This window comes from Oncorhynchus clarkii, chromosome 2 (genome assembly GCF_045791955.1).
Source record: "Oncorhynchus clarkii lewisi isolate Uvic-CL-2024 chromosome 2, UVic_Ocla_1.0, whole genome shotgun sequence".
In the NCBI taxonomy this organism is placed as follows: Eukaryota; Metazoa; Chordata; class Actinopteri; order Salmoniformes; family Salmonidae; genus Oncorhynchus; species Oncorhynchus clarkii.
The window spans coordinates 25,755,870-25,776,830 of record NC_092148.1 but is presented as its reverse complement, the minus strand read 5'-3'; the positions used below and the strand labels follow the sequence as shown (position 1 = coordinate 25,776,830).

General features: G+C 45.2%; 1 protein-coding gene across 1 annotated transcript; it reads right to left on the bottom strand.

Annotated features, from left to right (window-relative positions):
* Nucleotides 1–95: 95 nt before the first annotated feature.
* LOC139365019 (brevican core protein-like) lies at nt 96–20,072 on the bottom strand. Its single transcript, XM_071102329.1, has 14 exons — nt 19,932–20,072; nt 14,627–14,709; nt 13,865–14,251; nt 13,148–13,322; nt 12,870–12,997; nt 12,488–12,781; nt 10,828–12,372; nt 4,872–6,338; nt 2,977–3,084; nt 2,690–2,848; nt 2,069–2,151; nt 1,666–1,810; nt 1,375–1,557; nt 96–1,240 (listed from the first exon to the last, which is right to left on the bottom strand). Exons 1-14 carry the CDS (start codon nt 19,934–19,936, stop codon nt 1,113–1,115), a joined length of 4,890 nt encoding a protein of 1,629 aa, XP_070958430.1. The 5' UTR covers nt 19,937–20,072; the 3' UTR covers nt 96–1,112.
* Nucleotides 20,073–20,961: the final 889 nt, after the last annotated feature.

Below are 20,961 nucleotides of genomic sequence, written 5' to 3'. Positions count from 1 at the left end.
TTAAAATATAATTCAAATGCAACTATATTCACATGGATAAATACATTGTAATCATTTTATTAGATATTTATTTTCTATTCTCCAATAACTCAGACTACATTAACAAAATTACGTTTTAATTAGTTTTACAATGACCTTTTTTCTTTCATTACAAGTTAATTGTGTAATTGTGCAGTCACAAATGGGATTAACAATTAGAATGATTTGATTACTGTTAAACACTACCAACCTAAAATCGTACTTCCACTGGAACTAAGACAATGATGTAATTGATGCATGAATATTTAAATACCATTGTGGACATTTTCACATGTTCTTCCTAGTATCTTAGTGATTACGTTTTAAAATAACAAACTTTGGATTCTGGCTATTTTCAAACCAAGTACTTTTAAAGTGGATATCGGCTTCTAATATTGGGTCTAAAGTTTAAGACACCTGAAAAGCAAAGAGCCACATAAGAGGACATGTTGAGAAAATGCTTTGGGTTGTGGGAATTGAGAAGATGTGGATTGATTAGGAGATCTTCTTATACAAAAGCATACAAAAGTGGAAATCTTAATTCTGTCTTTGTGGCAGAGAGTGGGAAAGTGGCTTCAGTTAATGTCAGACCAGCTGAGGTTGAGATTTAGGTTGCACATTACTAAAACTCTCCATCAAAATCATACTGTATACCATCATAAACATGTCATAATATATGTTACTAGCAGTCAAATACAGTCATCCAACAGTGTCGTAGCACAGGTGGATATTGAAGTATTTCACTAGTCAACAATCACATGCAACATACAAGCCCAATGATCGATGGGACATCTTTGTTAAAGCTCATTCCAATGACAAACTGTACTGTGCAAATGTGATCAATTTCCTCTAATAGTGGCCTTATGTTGGGATGTACTCTTATTGTAAGTGTGATCGATCAAGTCTGTTGATGTTCTAAATGGGTTTATTCTGGAAAGAGCTGGTGACAGGAATGTGATGACTCGTTCTCAGGGAGAACATTTATTTTACAAGGCTCCACCTTGTTGGAGGGACAAGGTTGGACAGTCTGAGTGGAACATAGGATTCCAGGGAAGGGGGCAGAGGGAAGGGGCATATTGAGTTTGATGAGCTTATTAGTTCCACTTGATGTCCCAGAACTCTGAAGTGGCTTTCTCCGTGGCTGTGTCCACCACCTCCACCCCCTCGTTCTGATAGGGTGGTGTCGTGACCTTCTGCTCTCCCTCTGCCAAGTTGGTCTGGGCTGGAAAAACATTGCAGGTACATCATGTCATTGTCACAGTGAGCATAAAATAACTTAAGCGGGTCATACAATGATAACATTAGAGACCTATCCCACACATCATACATTTATATAGAATTAATGTCTGTCCTCACCAGGGTGACAGGTGATCAGAGCCTCCTCCCATTGGCCGTTGGATAGGCACTTAATGACGGGGTTCTGTGTCTGGAGGAATCCTTCTTCACAGTAGTAGCGCACCTTGGAGTTGGTCTCGTAGCGCAGACGCGACTTACCAAACACCTTGGCATTGGCAATGATGGGGGGCTGGCCACAGAAAGCTGAACAGAAATAATGCGGTTAGGAGTGCAAATACATTAAAACTATACTGAGATATTGAGGACAACTTCTATGCTACACTACCGTGGTGGTTTTGGTTGTGTACTCACAGGTGCCCTTCTTGCAGGTGTAGGAGAGGTGGTAGTTACAGGGCACATCGCTCCAGCGCCCCCCGTCATGCCATACCATCACCACACAGTCCTCTCCAGACAGGAAGTAACTGTCAGGCTGGCCCCGGTACCAGTTCTCATACAACTGGCAGAGAAAGATGGGAAGTAGGATGAAGAAGTAGGGGAGTTTTAATAATGTTAGTTTAAAGTAGCTGAGAAGTAGTATAAGAAGCAGATCACATACCAGGAGGAGGTTATTTTTGCATCAGGTCTTACAAACCATAAGTGAGGATGTTCTGTATACCAATGGGATACAATCCCAGAGGCACGTTCATGCAAATAACATTATGTTTATGGAGAACCTAGACATATTTCATGGGTACACAGACTATGTGAGATTTACCAGAGGATTCCCGTCAGACCAGCGGAAGTCTCCCTCTATGGTTCTGTCATTCAGTCCCGTCCACTGGTACTCTCTGTACTTATCTAAAGGGAAAGAGAGAGCGCACTGTAACTTTGGGCCTGCAAACACTCGCTCACTAGCAGATAGGGGTCAGTGTCAGTCTACAGGCCATGGGAAACAACTAAGGAATGCTAGATAATCTCCTCCATATTTCCAGACATAATACTAACACTGGCATCCAAGCCCTCCCATGTTTCATGGTAAAATGAGTGAATGGCAGGTAAAACATGAAAGAAGACAAAGTTGCCTCTTCTCTGGACGATACAACCTTAAACAGTCAAAGCCATCTGTTTAAACAATTGTTTTTAGTTTACAAAACATTCCTCACAGATGGTACTGGGGTTACAGTGGGGCATTCAGTTTATGCATTTTGGGACTGTAAGTTCTGTTCACACTGAATAAAGCTACGACAAAGAGTGAAATGAACACATTTCCCCATTTAAATGTTTGAATTACACCTTTTTAACAATCCACGGATGAGGGTTACAGAGGTCAAGTTATGCAGAGCACTTGGAGCTGTCTGTTACAAGATCAAAGTACATGTTTTCAGGCCCGCTGTACCATTAATGTAGTCCTGTTCCTCAGGGGTCATGACCGAGATCAGGTGACCGCCACACATACGACAGTGCTGCTCTGCCACCTCCCAGCCCTGGCGCTTGGTGAAATGTCGGTAACAGAAGCCCATGAACTTTTCCCAACTCGGCTCACACACCTCCAGGTCTGACCAACATGACGAAGAAGAGGTTAGATGCACACAGAGGAGACAAAAATATACACAAGGGGGAGTGATATGTTAATTGTTTGAACATTATCTTTGAGAAAACAAAACATGAAATCTGTTACTGTACCTGTCTGGCACATGTCTCCTCCATAGGTGTGCAAGCAAAGGCACTTGGTTGAAGACCCACTGTCAACACATGTTCCCCCGTTATAACAAGGATTCTCATGGCAGGAATCTGAGACAAAGGTAGGAGAGAACAACTATTGACACCAATGTAAATGCAGTAACAACGTATCTAAAATATTGTTGGTGTGTGTGTGTGTGTTCCATTTTTGAATCCCCTCTTTATAGTGTCAAAGTAAAGGACAGATATGATGGGATCACTTTATTGTTGATTTACATGGGAATTTATTTGACTGCCACTGGAGGGAGCCATTATACCAACAGTACTCATCAGACTGACTGACTGTAGGCCTACAGTGGCCTGAGAGTTCAGTTTACAGAAAATATAATTTTACCTATTCAAGCCGCTGTGCTGAGGAACTTTTACACATAGGTGACCTTTTCAAATGTTTTCAGAACATATGCTTCCATGCTCTTTTTTACCATGCCATTTTGTTAATGCCCCCATGCAGCCGTTTTAATTTTATTTTTAAATCATCACTGTATGTCTAATAAATCACTGTGTTTATTTCATGAAAATAAGTCCCTGAGTCTCCTTTTGCCATTAAAATGCCCAGTATGATCGTGTGAGCGTGTTGATACAAATTTAAATATATTTACATATACAGCCCTGCTTGGCGGATATGATTGTCTAGACCAGGGGTGGGAAACTCCAGTCCTCAAGGGCCTGATTGGTGTCACACCTTCTCTTCATCCCTAGCAAACACAGCTGATTAATCAAATTGCATTCTAAACAAAAGATCATGATTAGGTGATTATTGGAGTCAGGTGTGTTAGCAGGGGCTGGGGAAAAACTGTGACATCAATCAGGCCCTTTAGGAATGGAATTTCCCACCCCTGGTCTAGACTCTAGAGCCTCTTCAAAGTAAGAGGATACATATGCAAATAAAAGATGACAGGTCACTGGTCAGAATAATCAGATCAGATTGTGATGTTATGCTGTGGGCCAAAAACTCCCACCTACCTGAAAAGGTTTATTCCTCTTCAAAAAGCTCTTCCACTAAAACTGCCCCTTTATTTATTTTTGTTTTGGCTCTGTACTCCAGCACTTTGAATATATACAATGAATGTGAGCTTAAAGTGCAGACTTTAAGCTTTAATGTAAGGGTCATCTCGTCAATATAGGGTGAATTTACAGCACTTTCTGTAGATAGTCCCCCCACTTTAGGCAACCAAAAGTATTTGGACAAATTCACTTGTGTATTTGGTCCCATATTCCTAGCACGCAATGACTAAATACAGTACATCAAGCTTGTGACCCTACAAACTTGTTGGATGCATTTGTTTTAGTTGAGTTTCAGATTATTTTGTGCCCAATACAAATGAATGGTAAATAATGTATTGTGTCATTTTGGAGTCACTTTTTCTTGGGGGGGGGGGGTATGTTATCTATGTCTCTGTAACTTTCTCAGTCATCATCATTCACAATTCATTCATGGTTATCCGTAATCATGGTAGCATCCACATTAATGTAGAAGTGGTTAGAATTTCAGTCATTGCATCATTTCAAATCCAGGGTGGCGGAGTAGAGCCAAGACAAAAACAAAAAATGTCACTGTCCGAATACCTTTGGAGCTCACTGTATATTATGTTCCCAATCCTTTGCTGCTATGAACAGAGACAGCTCCTCCTGCTGTGTGTTTACCTCCAACAGAAACAATGATAATCCCCTTCTTTCTAATGACTAAGCAGAGTGGGGGAGGCATGAGACCATAAAATAAATACAAGAGTCAAGTGAGTAATTTAAGGTGAGGTATATGATAGAAAGTATGCAATTATGATTTGCATTAACACATGTATTCAAATAATTGTCATGGTTTGAGTTACATTGAACGTTACCTGAAATGTTCCCAAATCTTGGAGTAGTAGGAATGGTAATCAGTTTCTCCTCATCAACGTCCTCTGGATATAGGGGTGCTGCCGTCGTAGTCTGGTCATTGTAGTCCTCTGTGGTGGGCGTCGGGCTGGGGGTCTCCTCAGGCTCCTTAGTGAGTGGAGTGATGGAGTCAGGGTCCTCAGTGAGTGAGGTCTCCCCACTGTACTCCAGATTTACATCAGCCCGGGACTCTTGGGGTATGGTGGGGGAGGGCAGGGGGGTCTGGGACAAGTCAGAGAGCAGCGTGATCTCCATATCAGTAGAAGGCGCATCTGTGCTCGACTCAGGCTCGCTTTCATCAGTGCTATTGACAGTTGTGCTATTGATGGGAATGACAGTTTCATTCATGTATGGGACTTCTGGTTCAAGGATCCCTGAGCTTTCTCCAGATTCAGAGTGCTCCTCGTCTGATCCTGATCCTAGGCCGGACTCCACTCCCTCTTGGCCACTCACCTCCTGGTCACTGTCCTCATCTCCACTCACCTTCAGATCACTCTCCTTGCCTCCACTCGCCTCCTGACCACTCTCCTTGCCTCCACTCGCCTCCTGACCACTCTCCTCGCCTCCACTCGCCTCCTGACCACTCTCCTCATCTCCACTCGGCTCCTGACCACTCTCCTTGCCTCCACTCGCCTCCTGACCACTCTCCTCGCCTCCACTCGCCTCCTGACCACTCTCCTCGTCTCCACTCGCCTCCTGACCACTCTTCTCGTCTCCACTCGCCTCCTGACCACTCTTCTCGTCTCCACTCGCCTCCTGACCACTCTCCTTGCCTCCACTCGCCTCCTGACCACTCTCCTTGCCTCCACTCGCCTCCTGACCACTCTCCTTGCCTCCACTCGCCTCCTGACCACTCTCCTCATCTCCACTCGCCTCCTGACCACTCTTCTCGTCTCCACTCGCCTCCTGACCACTCTCCTCTTCTCCACTCACCTCCTGACCATTCTCCTCATCGCCACTCCCCTCCTCACCAGAAGCTGTCTCTGGGGTAGTAGTTTCGACTACTTCTGGGATTTCACCCAACCCCTCTTGCTCCACCTTCTCCAGCCCTTCCTCCAGGGGTTCAAACCCAGATGGAACGCTGGATTCTGGGATGACGGTTATGAAGTCACCTGGGGAGCTGGCCCCTGCTTCCACGGAACGCTGGGTCGGGGGGGAATAGGTTATAGGTATGGGGGATGTCAAAAGGGTAATGTCAAGCATTCCCTTGTGGACCACAGAGGCTTCACTAGAGTCAGTGTCATCAATAACTGTAAGGACTTCGTCAGTTGGAACTGAACCCAGGTCAGTGTGCTCATCCTGGTCAGTGGAACCATTGGAAACTTCTGGTAATGAGTCCACTGTGCCTCCTGCCTCCTGCTCCACATGGTCATCTAGGGTAGAGGAGTCGGGTGACGTGACACCAGACTGCTCCTGAGTGGGGTCATAAGCTGCCAGGAAACAGATCACAAACATTATTCAAGCCTACAGTTAGTGTAACCCTGTCCACACTTGAGTGTTCAGCTCTTTAAAAAAAATGTAGCACACATTACATATGCACAAAGGTTTTATGTAATTTAATAAAGTCTTCTGGTCAGGCTCCGTAGACGGGCACATCGCCCAACGCTCCCGGGTATACTACTCGCCAATGTCCAGTCACTTGACAGCAAGGTAGACGAAACCCGAGCAAGTGTTGCCTTCCAGAGAGACATCAGAGATTGCAACATTCTCTGTTTCACAGAAACATGGCTCACTTGGGATACGTTATCAGAGTCGGTACAGCCACCTGGTTTCTTCACGCATCGCGCCGACAGAAACAAACATCTCTCTGGTAAGAAGAAGGGCGGGGGTGTATGCCTTATGATCAACGAGTCGTGTTGTGATCATAACAACATACATGAACTCAAGTCCTTTTGTTCACCTGACCTAGAATTCCTTACAATCAAATGGCGACCGCATTATCTACCAAGAGAATTATTTTTGATTATAATCACAGTCGTGTATATTCCCCCAAGCAGACACCTCGACGGCCCTGAAAGAACTTCATTGGACTCTATGTAAACTGGAAACCACATATCCCGAGGCTGCATTTATTGTAGCTGGGGATTTTAACAAGGCTAATCTGAAAATAAGGTTCCCTAAATTTTATCAGCATATAGAATGCGCAACCCGGGCTGGCAGCATTCTGGATCAGTGCTACTCTAACTTCCGCGACGCATACAAAGCCCTCCCTCGCCCTCCTTTCGGCAAATCTGACCACTACTTCATTTTGTGGCTCCCAGCCTATAGACAGAAACTAAAACAGGAAACGCCCGTGCTCAGGTCTGTTCAACGCTAGTCTGACCAATCTGATTCCACGCTTCAAGATTGCTTCGATCACGTGGACTGGGATATGTTCCGGATAGCGTCGAACAACAACATTGATGTATACTCTGATTCGGTGACTGAGTTTATTAGCAAGTGCATCAGTGATGTTGTACCCACTCCTACTATTAAAACCTTCCCCAACCAGAAACCGTGGATTGATGGCAGCATTCGCGCAAAACTGAAAGCGCGAACCACTGCTTTTAATCAGGGCAAGGTGTAACGTTCGTCGTTGGAATGAGGTGAGGACCAAAGCGCATCGTGGTAAGTGTTCATCATTATGTTTATTAAACAGAGAACACTCAACAAAATAAGAACAAAATGAAAAAGTTCTGTAAGGTGACATACACATAACAGAAAACAATCACCCACACCACACAAGTGGGAAAAGGCTACCTAAGTATGATTCTCTATCAGAGACAACGAACGACACCTGCCTCTGATTGAGAACCATACCAGGCCAAACACAAAACCACAACATAGAAAAAAGAACATAGACTACCCACCCAACTCACGCCCTGACCATACTAAAAACAAAGACATAACAAAAAAAAGGTCAGAACGTGACACATGGCCACCGGAAACATGACCGAATACAAACAGTGTAGCTATTCCCTCCGCAAGGCAACCAAACAAGCTAAGCGTCAGTATAGAGACAAAGTAGTGTCGCAATTCAACGGCTCAGACACAAGAGGTATGTTGTAGGGTCTACAGTCAATCACGGACTACAAAAAGAAAACCAGCCCCGTCGCGGACCCCGATGTCTTGCTCCCAGACAAACTAAACAGCTTCTTTGCTTGCTTTGAGGACAATACAGTGCCACCGACACGGCCCGCTACCAAAACCTACGGGCTCTCCTTCACCGCAGCCAACGTGAGTAAAACATTTAAACGTGTTAACCCTCGCAAGGCTGGCGGCCCAGACGGCATCCCTAGCCGCGTCTTCAGAGCATGCGCAGACCAGCTGGATGGTGTGTTTACGGACATATTTAATCAATCCCTATCCCAGTCTGCTGTTCCCACATGCTTCAAGAGGGCCACCATTGTTCCTGTTCCCAAAAAAGCTAAGGTAACTGTCACACCCTGACCATAGTTTGCTTTATATGTTTCTATTTTTTGTTTGGTCAGGGTGTGATCTGTGGGCATTCTATGTTGTGTGTCTAGTTGGTCTGTTTCTGTGTTTGGCTTGATATGGTTCTCAATCAGAAGCAGGTGTTAGTCATTGTCTCTGATTGGGAACCATATTTAGGTAGCCTGTTTGGGGTTGGGGTTTGTGGGTGATTGTTCCTGTCTTTGTGTTTGTTACACCAGATAGGGCTGTTTTCGGTTTTTCACATTTCTTGTTTTGTATATTGTTCATTTATCATCTTCATTAAAGATGTATCACAATAACCACGCTGCGTTTTGGTCCGCCTCTCCTTCAACAGAAGAATCCCGTGACAGTAACTGAGCTAAACGACTATCACCCCGTAGCACTCACTTCCGTCATCATGAAGTGCTTTGAGAGAATAGTCAAGGATCATATCACCTCCACCCTACCTAACACCCTAGACCCCCTCCAATTTGCTAACCGCCCCAATAGGTCCACAGACGATGCAATCACACTGCCCTAACCTATCTGGACAAGAGGAATACCTATGTCAGAATGCTATTCATTGACTACAGCTCAGCCTTTAATACCATAGTACCCTCCAAACTCCCTCCAAACCCTGGGTCTCGACCCCGCCCTGTGCAACTGGGTCCTGGTCTTTCTGATGGGACGCCCCCAGGTGGTGAGGGTATGAAACAACATCTCAACCCCGCTGATTCTCAACACTGGGGCCCCACAAGGGTGCCTTCTCAGCCCTCTCCTGTACTCTCTGTTCACCCATGACTGCGTGGCCATGCATGCCTCCAACTCAATTATCAAGTTTGCAGATGACACTACAGCGGCAGGCTTGATTACCACTACAGGGAGGAGGTGAGGGCCCTCGGAGTGTCGTGTCAGGAAAATAACCTCACACTCCAGAGGATATTGAGGTCTGCACAACGCATCACCAGGGACAAACTACCTGCCTTCCAGGACACCTACAGCATCCAATGTCACAGGAAGGCCAAAAAGATCATCAAGGACAACAACCACCCGAGCCACTGCCTGTTCACCCCGCTATCATCCAGAAGGCGAGGTCAGTACAGGTACATCAAAGCTGGGACCGAGAGACTGAAAAACAGCTTCTATCTCAAGGCCATCAGACTGTTAAACAGCCATCACTAACATTGAGTGGCTGCTGCCAACATACTGACTCAAATCTCTAGTCACTTAATAATTAAAAACTGGATGTAATAAATGTATCACTAGTCACTTTAAACTATGCCACTTTATATAATGTTTACATACCCTACATTACTCATCTCATATGTATATACTGTACTCTATACCCTCTACTGCATCTTGCCTATGCAGTTCAGCCATCGCTCATCCATATATTTATATATACATATTAATAAGATTATTCTTATTAATTCCTTTACATTTGTGTGTATAAGGTAGTTGTTGTGAAATTGTTAGATATTACTGCATGGTCAGAACTAGAAGCACAAGCATTTTGCTACACTTGCATTAACATCTGCTAGCCATGTGTATGTGACCAATAACATTTGATTTGATTTGATTTGAAAGAGAGGCGCACAGTCTATATACTGTACAAGCTTCCAGTAATTTATTGGGTAAACCACCAACGTTTCGGCATCACTGTGCCTTCTTCAAGGTAATGTCATGAATGCTTGAAGCAGGTTATGTAGACATTCACGTTCAAGCATTCATGGCATTACCCTGAAGGCAAAGTGATGCTGAAATGTTGCTGGTTTATCCAATAAATTACTTGGAGCTGGTATATAGACTGTGCAACTCTCTTTAAAAAAACAAAAAAAACATTTATAGCCTATAATTTTATAGCCTTTTATAGAGTACCACCCTCCATCCCACTGCTGTCTTGGCTCTGAAGCTAAGCAGGGTTGGTCCTGGTCAGTTCCTGGATGGGAGACCAGATGCTGCTGGAAGTGGTGTTGGAGGGCTGGTAGGAGGCATGCTTTCCTCTGGTCTAAAAAAATATCCCAATGGCAGTGATTGTGGATAGTGCCCTGTGTAGGGTGCTGTCTTTCAGATGGGACGTTAAACGGGTGTCCTCTCTGTGGTCACTAAAGATCCTATGTCACTTATCGTAAGAGTAGGGGTGTTAACCCCAGTGGCTAAATTCCCAATCTGGCCCTCATACCATCATAGCCACCTAATCATGCCCAGCTTCCAATTGGCTCGTTCATCCCTCTCCTCTCCCCTGTAACTATACCCCAGGTCGTTTCTGTAAATGAGAATGTGTTCTCAGTCAACTTACCTGGTAAAATAAGGGTTACATCAAATTAAATAAGTACAATTTACTCGCCGTTAATCAGCACCTCCACCACATTTTTTGGGGGTGTGCCAGCTCATGCTTTTAATGTCATTCAATACCATTAAATATTTACTGCACTAAATCTTCAGTACATTACATAAAGAAAAGTGTAAAAAAAAATACACAAAAAGGCTTCTCTATGGACTCACCATATTCAGAGGTAGGGATCAGTTCATAGGGGTCCATCTCCACTGGGCTTCGGGTAGCCAGGTCTCCTGACTCAGCCGTAGCAGAGCCACTGTTCTCCCCTGTCTGGAGGACCAATGAGTCCAGTGATGTGGTATGCTCCTCAGGGAGAAGGACACTGGCACTGTGGTCCACAGAGTTGGTTCGGTGGTATTCAGGTGTGTTCTCCCAGTATGGAGGCTGAGTGGTGGACTGGTCAGGGAAGAGCTCCGTTTCCTCATGAGGTGAAGTGGAAGATACAGATGTACCCTCGACACCCCCAGTGATGGCTCCCTCAGGCCTGAAGGATCCTCCTGAGAGGTCATAAGAGGTGCTTGGGTAGACCGTGTCCGTGACATGCTCCACCTGGATGGCATGCTCATCTCCGGAGTGGTCCTCCTCAGGAGATATGGGCAGCCCGCTTTCCAGTTGCTCCTCTGGAGAGCTGTCATAACTAGTAGTGGCTTCAACTCCTGATACATTAGAGCCTGTGGTCTCAGAGGTAAAAGTGTAGTGTTCGGTCTCCTGGGTGATCTCTGTTTGCATATGGCTTTCCTCTGAAATACCATACTGAGACTCTGTTGGCTCACCACTCTCAGGGGTTGTGCCAGGAATGGGATGTGGATCACTGGACCTGTCCACCTCCTCATATGCTGTGGTGGGCACGGGGGCCTCCAGAGCAGTCCCTGGTACACCCTCTATAGAGGGCTCTCCTGATTCCATGTTTGACTCTAACGAGGGCTGGTAGAGATCGGGAATACCAATGTTGTCTTCATGAGCAGTTGTAAGATCATCTGATTCATAATTTGTCTCGGGAGAAGGTGGATACAGTGTTGGGTTTGCATTCAGCTCATCATAGTGTGTGACTGGGTAGTTTGAATCTAAGTTTGCCTCCTCAGGGGCAGGCTGATATGATTCTGGGTTGCGGACCTCTTTCACCAGCTGCCAGGTGTCCTCTGCGGGCTCCAGGTCTTGGGGGAAGGATGTGGGGGTGAATGGGTCTTGGGGTTCAACCGGAAAGGGTAGCTCCTCGTGATAGACTACAGTAGGGCCCGGGCCATCGACAGCCCCCTGCTCCTCTCCAGGCTGGTCAGGGTACTGCTCCCCATGATGAACCCCCTGTTCCTCTCTGTGCTGCCCAGGCACAGCCTCCTGCTCCTCTCCGTGTTCTCCAGGAACAACCCCCTGTTCTTCTCCGTGCTCCCCAGGGACAGCCCCCTGCTCTGGGTACTGCTCTCCAGGGACAGCTCCATGCTCTAGGTACTGCTCTCCAGGGACAGCCCCCTGCTCTGGGTACTGCTCTCCAGGGACAGCCCCCTGCTCCTCTATATGCTCTGATGGGTGCTGCTCCGCTGGAATAGGGAGTGCAGTCAGGTAGCCCTGAACTTCTTCGCTCATCACCTGCTCCGTCACCTGACCCAGGCTGAATTCCTCCAGAGGCTCAGAGAGCGTCACAATGTCCTGGCCGATGTCCTCTGGCTCTGTTGCTAGGTAATCATGGGGAGATTCGGTGTGAGTGTTGCTGTTGCCTGTCAGATGCAAGGGCAACGAAACAAAGTTAGGCCAGAGGATGAGTTAGAATACCGTAGGAACTGCGTTGGGATGCCACTACTGAAGCCCAGCATAACTTTCAAAACCTCTTACCTCGGAAGCAGTAAGTGTCATGGCGAGTGTGTGCCTCTGGAAAGCCTGTCTGGTTCAAATGGCGATAGACAGTCCTGACCCCAGGCTCCCCTCCACCACAGCGCTCCCTGGGAGTGACAATGGGGTAGCGTACACTCCCATCAGCCAACCACCCCGGGCTGCAGGCGTTCAGTCCGTCATTCCAGGCTGCATACAGCTGACCTGTGGTAGCCAGCTCCGCTCCCTGAGCCAGACAATAGGCCTTAGCTTCCCACAGGGTGAAACTTCGGGGGGAAGAGCCATGGAACACTTCCCCTGTAGACATGGAGGGAGAAGTCAGGTTGTAATAATCTGCACTTGATCAAATTCATGAAACACTCCAATAAATAACATATTTTCCTACCCTCTATGTTCTCCACATAACAGTATACATCGTACAGCTCATCAGGTTCCAGCAGCCCATAGTTCCTCACTCCAGGATGCCCGTCCATGTCTCCAAAACATCCCTCTCGTGGCATCTGGATGGGATATCTGTGGAGAAGAGTGTTGATATTACATAGTGTTATACAACTGTTATAACAAAGGGGAAAGTCCATTGAAGTGCATGAAAGCATCTCTCTATCTGTGTCCACTTGATATGAGAGAACATTTACAGTGGTCTTTTATCTGCCTGGCCCTTACCTCACTGAGTGGTCTGAGAGCCAGCCCGCATCACACTGCTCATAGCCACTGTGGTAGGCTGCCAAGAGCTGCTCTGGGGTGGCGATGTGAGCCCCGATCTCTTCACAGGCGTCCCGGGCCTGCGCAAAGGTAAAGGCATAGCGACTGGAAGCATCCCGGTAGTGGAACACCACCCCTGTTGAAGGTCCACAGTCTTGCCGTTATTTCAGATTCAGTAATTTGTGTGAACTACAGCTACATTCACAAGCATAGGCTATATCTGATTCATTAGGTTATAAACTGCTCTAGTCTTGCCCATTCACCCTCTGAATGGCATACATACACAATCAATGTCTCAATTGTATCAAGGCTTAAAAATCCTTCTTTAATCTGAGTCTTCCCTTTCATCTACACTGATTGAAGTGGATTTAACAAGTGACATCAATAAGGGATCATAGCTTTCACCTGGATTCACATGGTCAGTCAATGTCATGGAAAGAGCAGATGTTCTTAATGATTTGTACACTCAGTGTAAATGGTAATGTACAGTCAGTGTCTATGCTGTGTTTTGTAGGACATTCTCTGTCTCTCCTAGAGCCATCCAGTGACTGACAATTCTGACTGGCTCACTGCCTGCTGAGATACAAGCATTGACACACACACTCCTGAGTTGTTACTGTCATAGGTCAGGAACTCTGGCTTATCCCCAACATCTATGACATCAACCCCTGGCCTCACCTTTGACCTTGACCTGAGCCACACCGTCGGCATCCTCCAGGCCCTGCTGCACCTCACAGCGGTAGAAGCCAGAGTCGTTGTACTGCAGGCCATCCAGCCTCAGGGTGAGGTCGGCCGAGGAGGAAGCGTAATGGAGCAGGGAGGCTCTGTCCTTGTAGGCCTCGCTGACCTTCACCCTGTCCCCTCGGGCCACCAGGATCTCAGTCTCGTGCCCCTGGGACAGCATGCTCCACTTGACCCTGGGTAGGGAGAGGACGGCGTGGCGGCCATTCGTGTTGGGGGGCGGGTGGGACAGAGACACCAGGCAAGGTAGGGTAAGAGAGCCCCCCAAGACGGCAGATAAGGGAGGGGTCGTAGGGATGGTCACCTGTAGGAGTCTGGAGTCATCTGGAGAGTGCAGACCAAAGGGGTTCAATTGCTGACTTTATACAGTCAAAAAGTTCACAGGTTGTCTCAGGTTGCAGTTGATGTTATTTGTCTGGAACCCATTTAAAAGTCTTGTCAGTTGCCATTTGCCGTCATGGTGTTGTTGAAACAAATACCGGATGAGATACTTCCTCTTCACACCTGTGCACATCAGTTAACCTTGATTTTTGCTATTAAAGTCACACCATCTAAAATAGTTTCCAGAGTGTGTGTCAGCAAAAATGGTGTGTGACCGGGGAGTGATTAGAAAGTGCCCCTATACCCTTAGAAGTCAAATGTCATAGATCATTGAATGGATGTCAGTATAGCCGAGGCTGACGGAGGGTGGTCACGCACCTGAGGCTTGGCTGGGGGTAGAGGAGGACGGTAGGATGAGCAGACAGATGGCACACAGCAGCAAAGACAGGAGCATCTCCAATCTGCAATAGAGAGAAATAGAGAGGTGGGGGGGGGGGGGGGGGAGAGAGACACAAAGAGATAGACATTATCATTATCGTGAAAGCTTAATAGAAAAATGGAGAAGTGCTGTAAAGAAAGTGAGAAAGAGGAAAAGAGGTAGGGATGACTCCCTCAATAACTCTGAGGGTCCTGTGGCCTCTTTGGATACCTGGAGACAAGATAAGACATATACAAATATTGATTCATTCTTACAGTCATTCATCAACCTCAGAGTATATTACTAGACAGTGGCAAGTGGCCAGCTTTCACCAACCACCTCAGCCTCTACGACCGTAAAGTAAAAGCCGTGGCTAAGACATCAGCGCTGTCATTTAGCAGAGACCTTGAGAACGGATAGGATGGTGTGTTAATCCATCACATGCAACGTCAGTCCTGATCAAGCTGAAGTCCTTTTGAAATAACAAATATTCATTCTTCATTTTGACAAATTGATTTGTATGACAAGTGTGAGGGATTGTTCTTTAGTTCTGCAGAATTTTGTTGAGCATCCAATAAGTTAATTGATGAGTCTATGGATATGTCTTTGTGGGGTTTGTGTTTTGCATGTGTATATAAATCTCTTTAAGTCAGGGAGTGTCATTAGTCAGATTGTGTGTGTAAAGTAGCTGTGTACTGCATGTGCCTTTTTGCATCAGTCAACTAAAGTGTGTTAGAGAGTAACTGTCTGTGTGGCCTTGGTGTTATCCAGCTGGCATGAGTCAGCCTTTGGGAGCTCTCGAGTGTGAGCAGAATTCTGATGTCCCACAAATCCCCCCAGGATGGCATGGCACAAAGCCCTTTCTCCAACTCCACTGCTTTATCATCGTTATATCCCTTTTAGCAACCTAAATGTTAAATCCCAACCACCCCCACCCCAGTAACATTACCCACGCACCAAAGACACACAGACACAGTTACACATTTCCCCCACTGACTCGATAGGACCGCCACATGACCCATTCTGAGCAGGCCGGTATATTCAAATAAGCAGTGCGCTTCTTAGAGGGTGCAAAAATGTAACGTGAATAGAGTCCCCCCCCCCCACTGGATGTGTTGGTGAATGAACTGCGCAGTCATGCTGCAAACCCAGTGCACTGGGTGCTTTAGTGGTCACTCACAATTAGAGAACACCTTCCTATTATTGATCAGACCCCTTTTGCCCTCAGAGCAGCCTCACTTCGCCGGGGCATGGACTCTACAAGGTGTCAAAAGCGTTCCAAGTTGGCTGGATGTCCTTTGGGTGGTGGACCATTCTTCATAACCATGGGAAACTGTTGAGCATGAATAACCCAGCAGCGTTGCCATTCTTGACACAAACCGGTGCGCCTGGCACCACCTACCATACCCCATTCAAAGGCGCTTAAATATTTTGTCTTGCCCATTCACGCTGTGTATGGCAAACATACACAATCCATGTCTTCATTTTCTCAAGGCTTAAAAATCCTTCTTTAATGAACTTATCTCCTCCCCTTCATCTACAGTAATTGTCTACACGTCAATATGGGATCATAGCTTTCACCTGGATTCACCTGGTCAGTCTATGCCATGGCCAGAACAGGTGTTCTTAATGGTTTGTACACTACAGAACATTGCCTTTATTCAATTGCAAGTCTAACTTCGGCTATATAGTCAATGTGAATTATTTATTCAACCTAAACTATCTAGCACAGTAGGTAGCATTCATGTATCATCAGGCCAATTATCTTTATAATGACTATTCTATCTGCAGATATATCCCTGTAGTTTAAATGTCTTGATGTCCTAAAGTTTGTCTAAGGAGGAAGTGATGAAATGTCTACTGACAGCCCACAGTAGATTGTTGATTTACTGTAAACGTCACATCCATACCCTTTATTATTTTTACAAGCTATTTTACATTTTACAAGCAACCAGTGATGAGGTTAGAGGAGGAGAATCTCAACCTATACACTACATTGCCTGTCTGGATTGTTGCTTCACTTTTATATAGAACCCTGATATTTTGGAAAATCACATCAGGAACTGAAATTAGGTCAAGAAGAACTAAATTCACTCAAAATCAAGGCAGAAATTATTGTTGGTTTTGTAGTAATTCGACTGCGCTTAATGATCAATTACCCAAAGTTCCCGTGTAAAACTCTGTTTTCAAAGTTTGAAGTTCAGTGACCTGTTGCATAACTCAAACTGTAAATCCATTAGTAAACATGGGGGTTGTCAGAGTGTGATCTCGACTAATACAGTAGAGAGGAGTGGTGATGATAGAAGAGTGGGTCAATTGCACATGAACGAAACGGTCTCGAACCTGTGAAGAACATCACTGGGTAAATCATCCACATCATAACTGTCGGTTGAAATGAAATTGGGGAGCTGATGGATCTGTGGCAGTATCCATAACAGTAGATTGTGAGAATGTGGACAAGCAAATGAACCGTCATCCTGTCAGCCTTCCCTCCCCTACTTGTCTCAGCTCCGGTTTCTAGGAGAATTAAGTCTTTTTTGTCCGGTTCCTCAATTACCCTCCATTCAATCTTCCTCAATCCTTTGACTGTTAATGAAGTATATAAGCAGACAGCACTGATATGTGTTCATTTCCCCCAACACCCAAAACACCCCCCCCCCCCCCCCCCAATATCCACACACACACACAAATAAACCCCAAAATGATCGATACAGACCGCACCAACCGTTCCTCGAGGGCATTTTACTGCTATCGATAATAAAAGTAGCCTTTACTAGAGAAATGTGAAGTTTGAAATTAAACGGCACAATGGTAGCCACAACATTCAAAGAGGTAGAAGTAGTTTTAAGTGTAATATAAAAAAAAAAGTAACTAGTGCACATTAATGTTGTAAACTTACCGTTCAACTTATCATGATAATTCAGTAAATGTATCATGATATGGATTTTTGTTCATACCGCCAAATTCTCACACACACACACACAGTAGTTTTCTTCCCTGCTGTGTTGGGCACATGGCCCTTAGCCACAACCACATTTCCATACTCCAAGGAGAGAGGGAGAGGGCTTCCTCTGGGGAGAGAGAGAGGGGAGGACACATCCCAGGCAACCTCAGACATGCATCACAAGTGGCTGGAATAACCAATGACTTCACCTTGGTCTGACCAAGAAAGGTAATTTCAGGCTTGGTGATGGGGATGATGGTGGTGGGAAGGGGGAAGTGTGTGAGTGTGGAAGTAACTCTGTAAGTGGACTTATGCTTTCTTGAACTGAATCAATGAGGGTTAGTAACAGATGATTTATATTTTGGCTTATGCAATGGTATGATACGTCACTCTTTATGGTCAAATAGAATGAGATACTGTGAACATGAACACACACCCGACACACACAGTCTCTCTCCTCTGTAGTTTATCAAACACCAGCTGTCCTAGTAATTATTTTTGACACACACCACCACCTCTGCCAGTCTGCCACCCTCCATTACCCAGCCTCGTTCCACCCCACCACCACACCCACCCTCCAATCCTGCCTCACGTTACCTCGAATGACTCCATCTGCACATCTCTAGGGGCAACCCATACCCCCTCACAGGCCCGGGCTGGCAGGAAGCAAAGTTTGGGGGGGGGGGGGGGGGGGGGGGGGGTGGAAGAGAATGAGAAAGAAAGGGGCTATGAGGGAGAGAGAGATAGGGGCCCTCCAGCAGGGCAGGACACAACAGAAGGTCCAGCTGAGGAGTGGTTTTAGCCATATTTCTATTAGCTTTAGCCGTTAGCCACTCCAGCCAAAGGAACTGACTCATGGAGGTGGATGGGGGGCAGGGGCCTTGGCCCATTTGTAGCCTGTGCCACGGCTGATTAGGCAGAAATGTAGGGCTTCTGAGCGCTTTAAGGGCTTATGGGAGACTGTCAAGGCAAACTGTGGCAACTCTCACAGCAGGTCACCAAATCAGTCCAGTTTCTTCAGTCAACAACACAAAGACCTATTTAGAAACCGGTGATATCACATTTGCAATGGACAGTCATATTTGCAAGGTTAGTCAAACTGAGAAGAGTAACCCAGATACCACAGCATCAAAGCATCTTGTAAAAGTACAAGGCTTGTTGACATGTATCAGACAGGTCCTGATTGGGGCATAGTACTAAACTAGGTTAACGTACTGTATGGGTCGATGTTCTTTTAAAACGACAACATCAACTTAGAAACAGAAGTGTTGATAAATCAACACTGAGATGTCATGCGTGGAACCCAATCACTTGAAATAGCCTAAACATTGTAAGTGCCCCTTACTATGACGAAAACTAGCAAAATATGTATGCTGACTGTGACAGGTGTAGAGCAATTACCTAGCTACCTGTTCCAACGTAACTATCACTTGCCATTTCACAAAACATCTGTGTTAGCTCACTCAAATATCACCTGGCATCAAAAGGTCCAAGCATTTGACACCCAGTTGTTCCCCGGGCGCCGATGACGTGGATGTCGATTAAGGCAGCCCCCTGCACCTCTCTGATTCAGAAGACACATTTCAGCTGAATGCATTCAGTTGTACAACTGACTAGGTATCCCCCTTTCCATTTCAGAGATCTGTATGTCTTAATCAATATTTTTAAACAAAGCCACTGGTATTAATGGCAATACAGTAGTTGGTTGGGGAAAATAGGCTTTATTCCCTGTCACAGAAAGTCCATATGTAGCCAGTTTGGAGTACAGTACAACATGTATTTCTATAGGTACAAGTAGGCCTGCAACAACAGTGTGCATTGCCCCATGCCCCGTATGATTTACTTAATAAAATCAGTTTGGAGGGAATCCTTACACAGCACTATAGCAGGTACAATCTGTCTGGATCCTGCTTAACTGTGCTCAGAAAACAATGCATGAGGAAAATGTTATTTTACATTGAATAATTGAGATTGTGGGTTCAAGGGTAAGTCAAAATAACTTTATATATCAAAAAACTTCCATAAAATTGTCCTTTTGACCTACAGAATAGCATTAACAGTAGGACAAAAGAGGTAATAGAAAATATTTAAAATATATATTTGACGAAAAATAGGCTGTATTGTTTAAAACGTTTTTCGAAAATGTCTCTCACTTGCTCTAATTATGGCAAATGTATTGAGGATTTTATGTTTGACTAATACAACTAAAAAACATTTGTTGGCTAATTGATGAGCAAAACGTGTTATTTTGCGACAGAAATGTATTCTTATATTTATCAAGGACATGCCAAAAATATATGATTTATAAATCCATCACCTACCTCATTTAAACGACGCACTCAAACGATCCTTTCTGTGTACCTTTGTATTTTGAAGCAGACTCGACAGGTGCAACTTCTAATAAATATTTTTCCGGCAAATTTGAATGAAATTAGACAATGAGTTGTCAGGTACGAGGATTCCCCACGTTGAATTGAAAAAGCTAAAGAACGATTTGAGCTCCGTCCGACAGCGAAGGAAGCAAAGTAAAGAGGGATTGGGGGGCAGAGAATTATGCACACCAAAATCTTGAACAGCCCACTTTCTTCCTCCGACCAAGAACACTTTCCCATTTGCGGGATAATGGAGAAAGGGGGATGTGGGGGGATAACGAAAAGACAAATCAATCACTCACAAGGATGCAGGTTGAAGGAATCAGAAGTCAATAGCCTGAATTCAAAGTTGCAAGTCAGTCCGTCAAAGCAGGACTCAGGATGCTTTGCGGTCCGATAAGCAACACATGTGAAAAGCATGATCCCACAGCAGCAGAGGGCACCACTGAGAATGCTGAAGTGGGAGTACAATAGAGCCCTATAGGCTACCAGCAGCGCCCATTCACATACTCCAGTTACCGATACTACAATTAAAAGAAAACAGCACTTCAGACTGTTGGTTTTTCAATCTTTCAATTTTTATTTAGAGCAATATTGCATAAATATTTAAATTTATCAACCAAACCTGTAAACCACAAATTATTTGTTTCCATGCTGCAAATTCAGTGAGAAGAGAACATATCATGGTGATTTGATTAGGCCTATTCATTGTCTGTCATGAAGAATATGACCAGTTATGACCATCGCTGATCACTCATAAAAAGGCGAGAGGGAATCTTCATTAAAATACTCCTCCTACAAGCTCCCCTGAAATATTGCAAGGCTCTCAAGAAATTAGTAATTCATGCAAGACTGAGGGTTAACAGCTAATGGTGAACAATCTAACATTATCCTCATTATGTACCCCTGCACAAAGGGATTGATTAAGGGTTAGTAATCTGGGATAATCTTGACTAACGTGGATGATAGCAGATGTTTT

What these genes read in the sequence shown, in the direction of transcription:
- LOC139365019 (XM_071102329.1), bottom strand. An exon ending in CTCTCAGACCACTCAGTGAG is followed by an intron (nt 12,998 to 13,147) that starts GTAAGGGCCAGG and finishes TCTTCTCCACAG; the next exon opens with ATATCCCATCCAGATGCCAC. An exon ending in AAGATTTGGGAACATTTCAG is followed by an intron (nt 3,085 to 4,871) that starts GTAACGTTCAAT and finishes CCTTTGTCTCAG; the next exon opens with ATTCCTGCCATGAGAATCCT.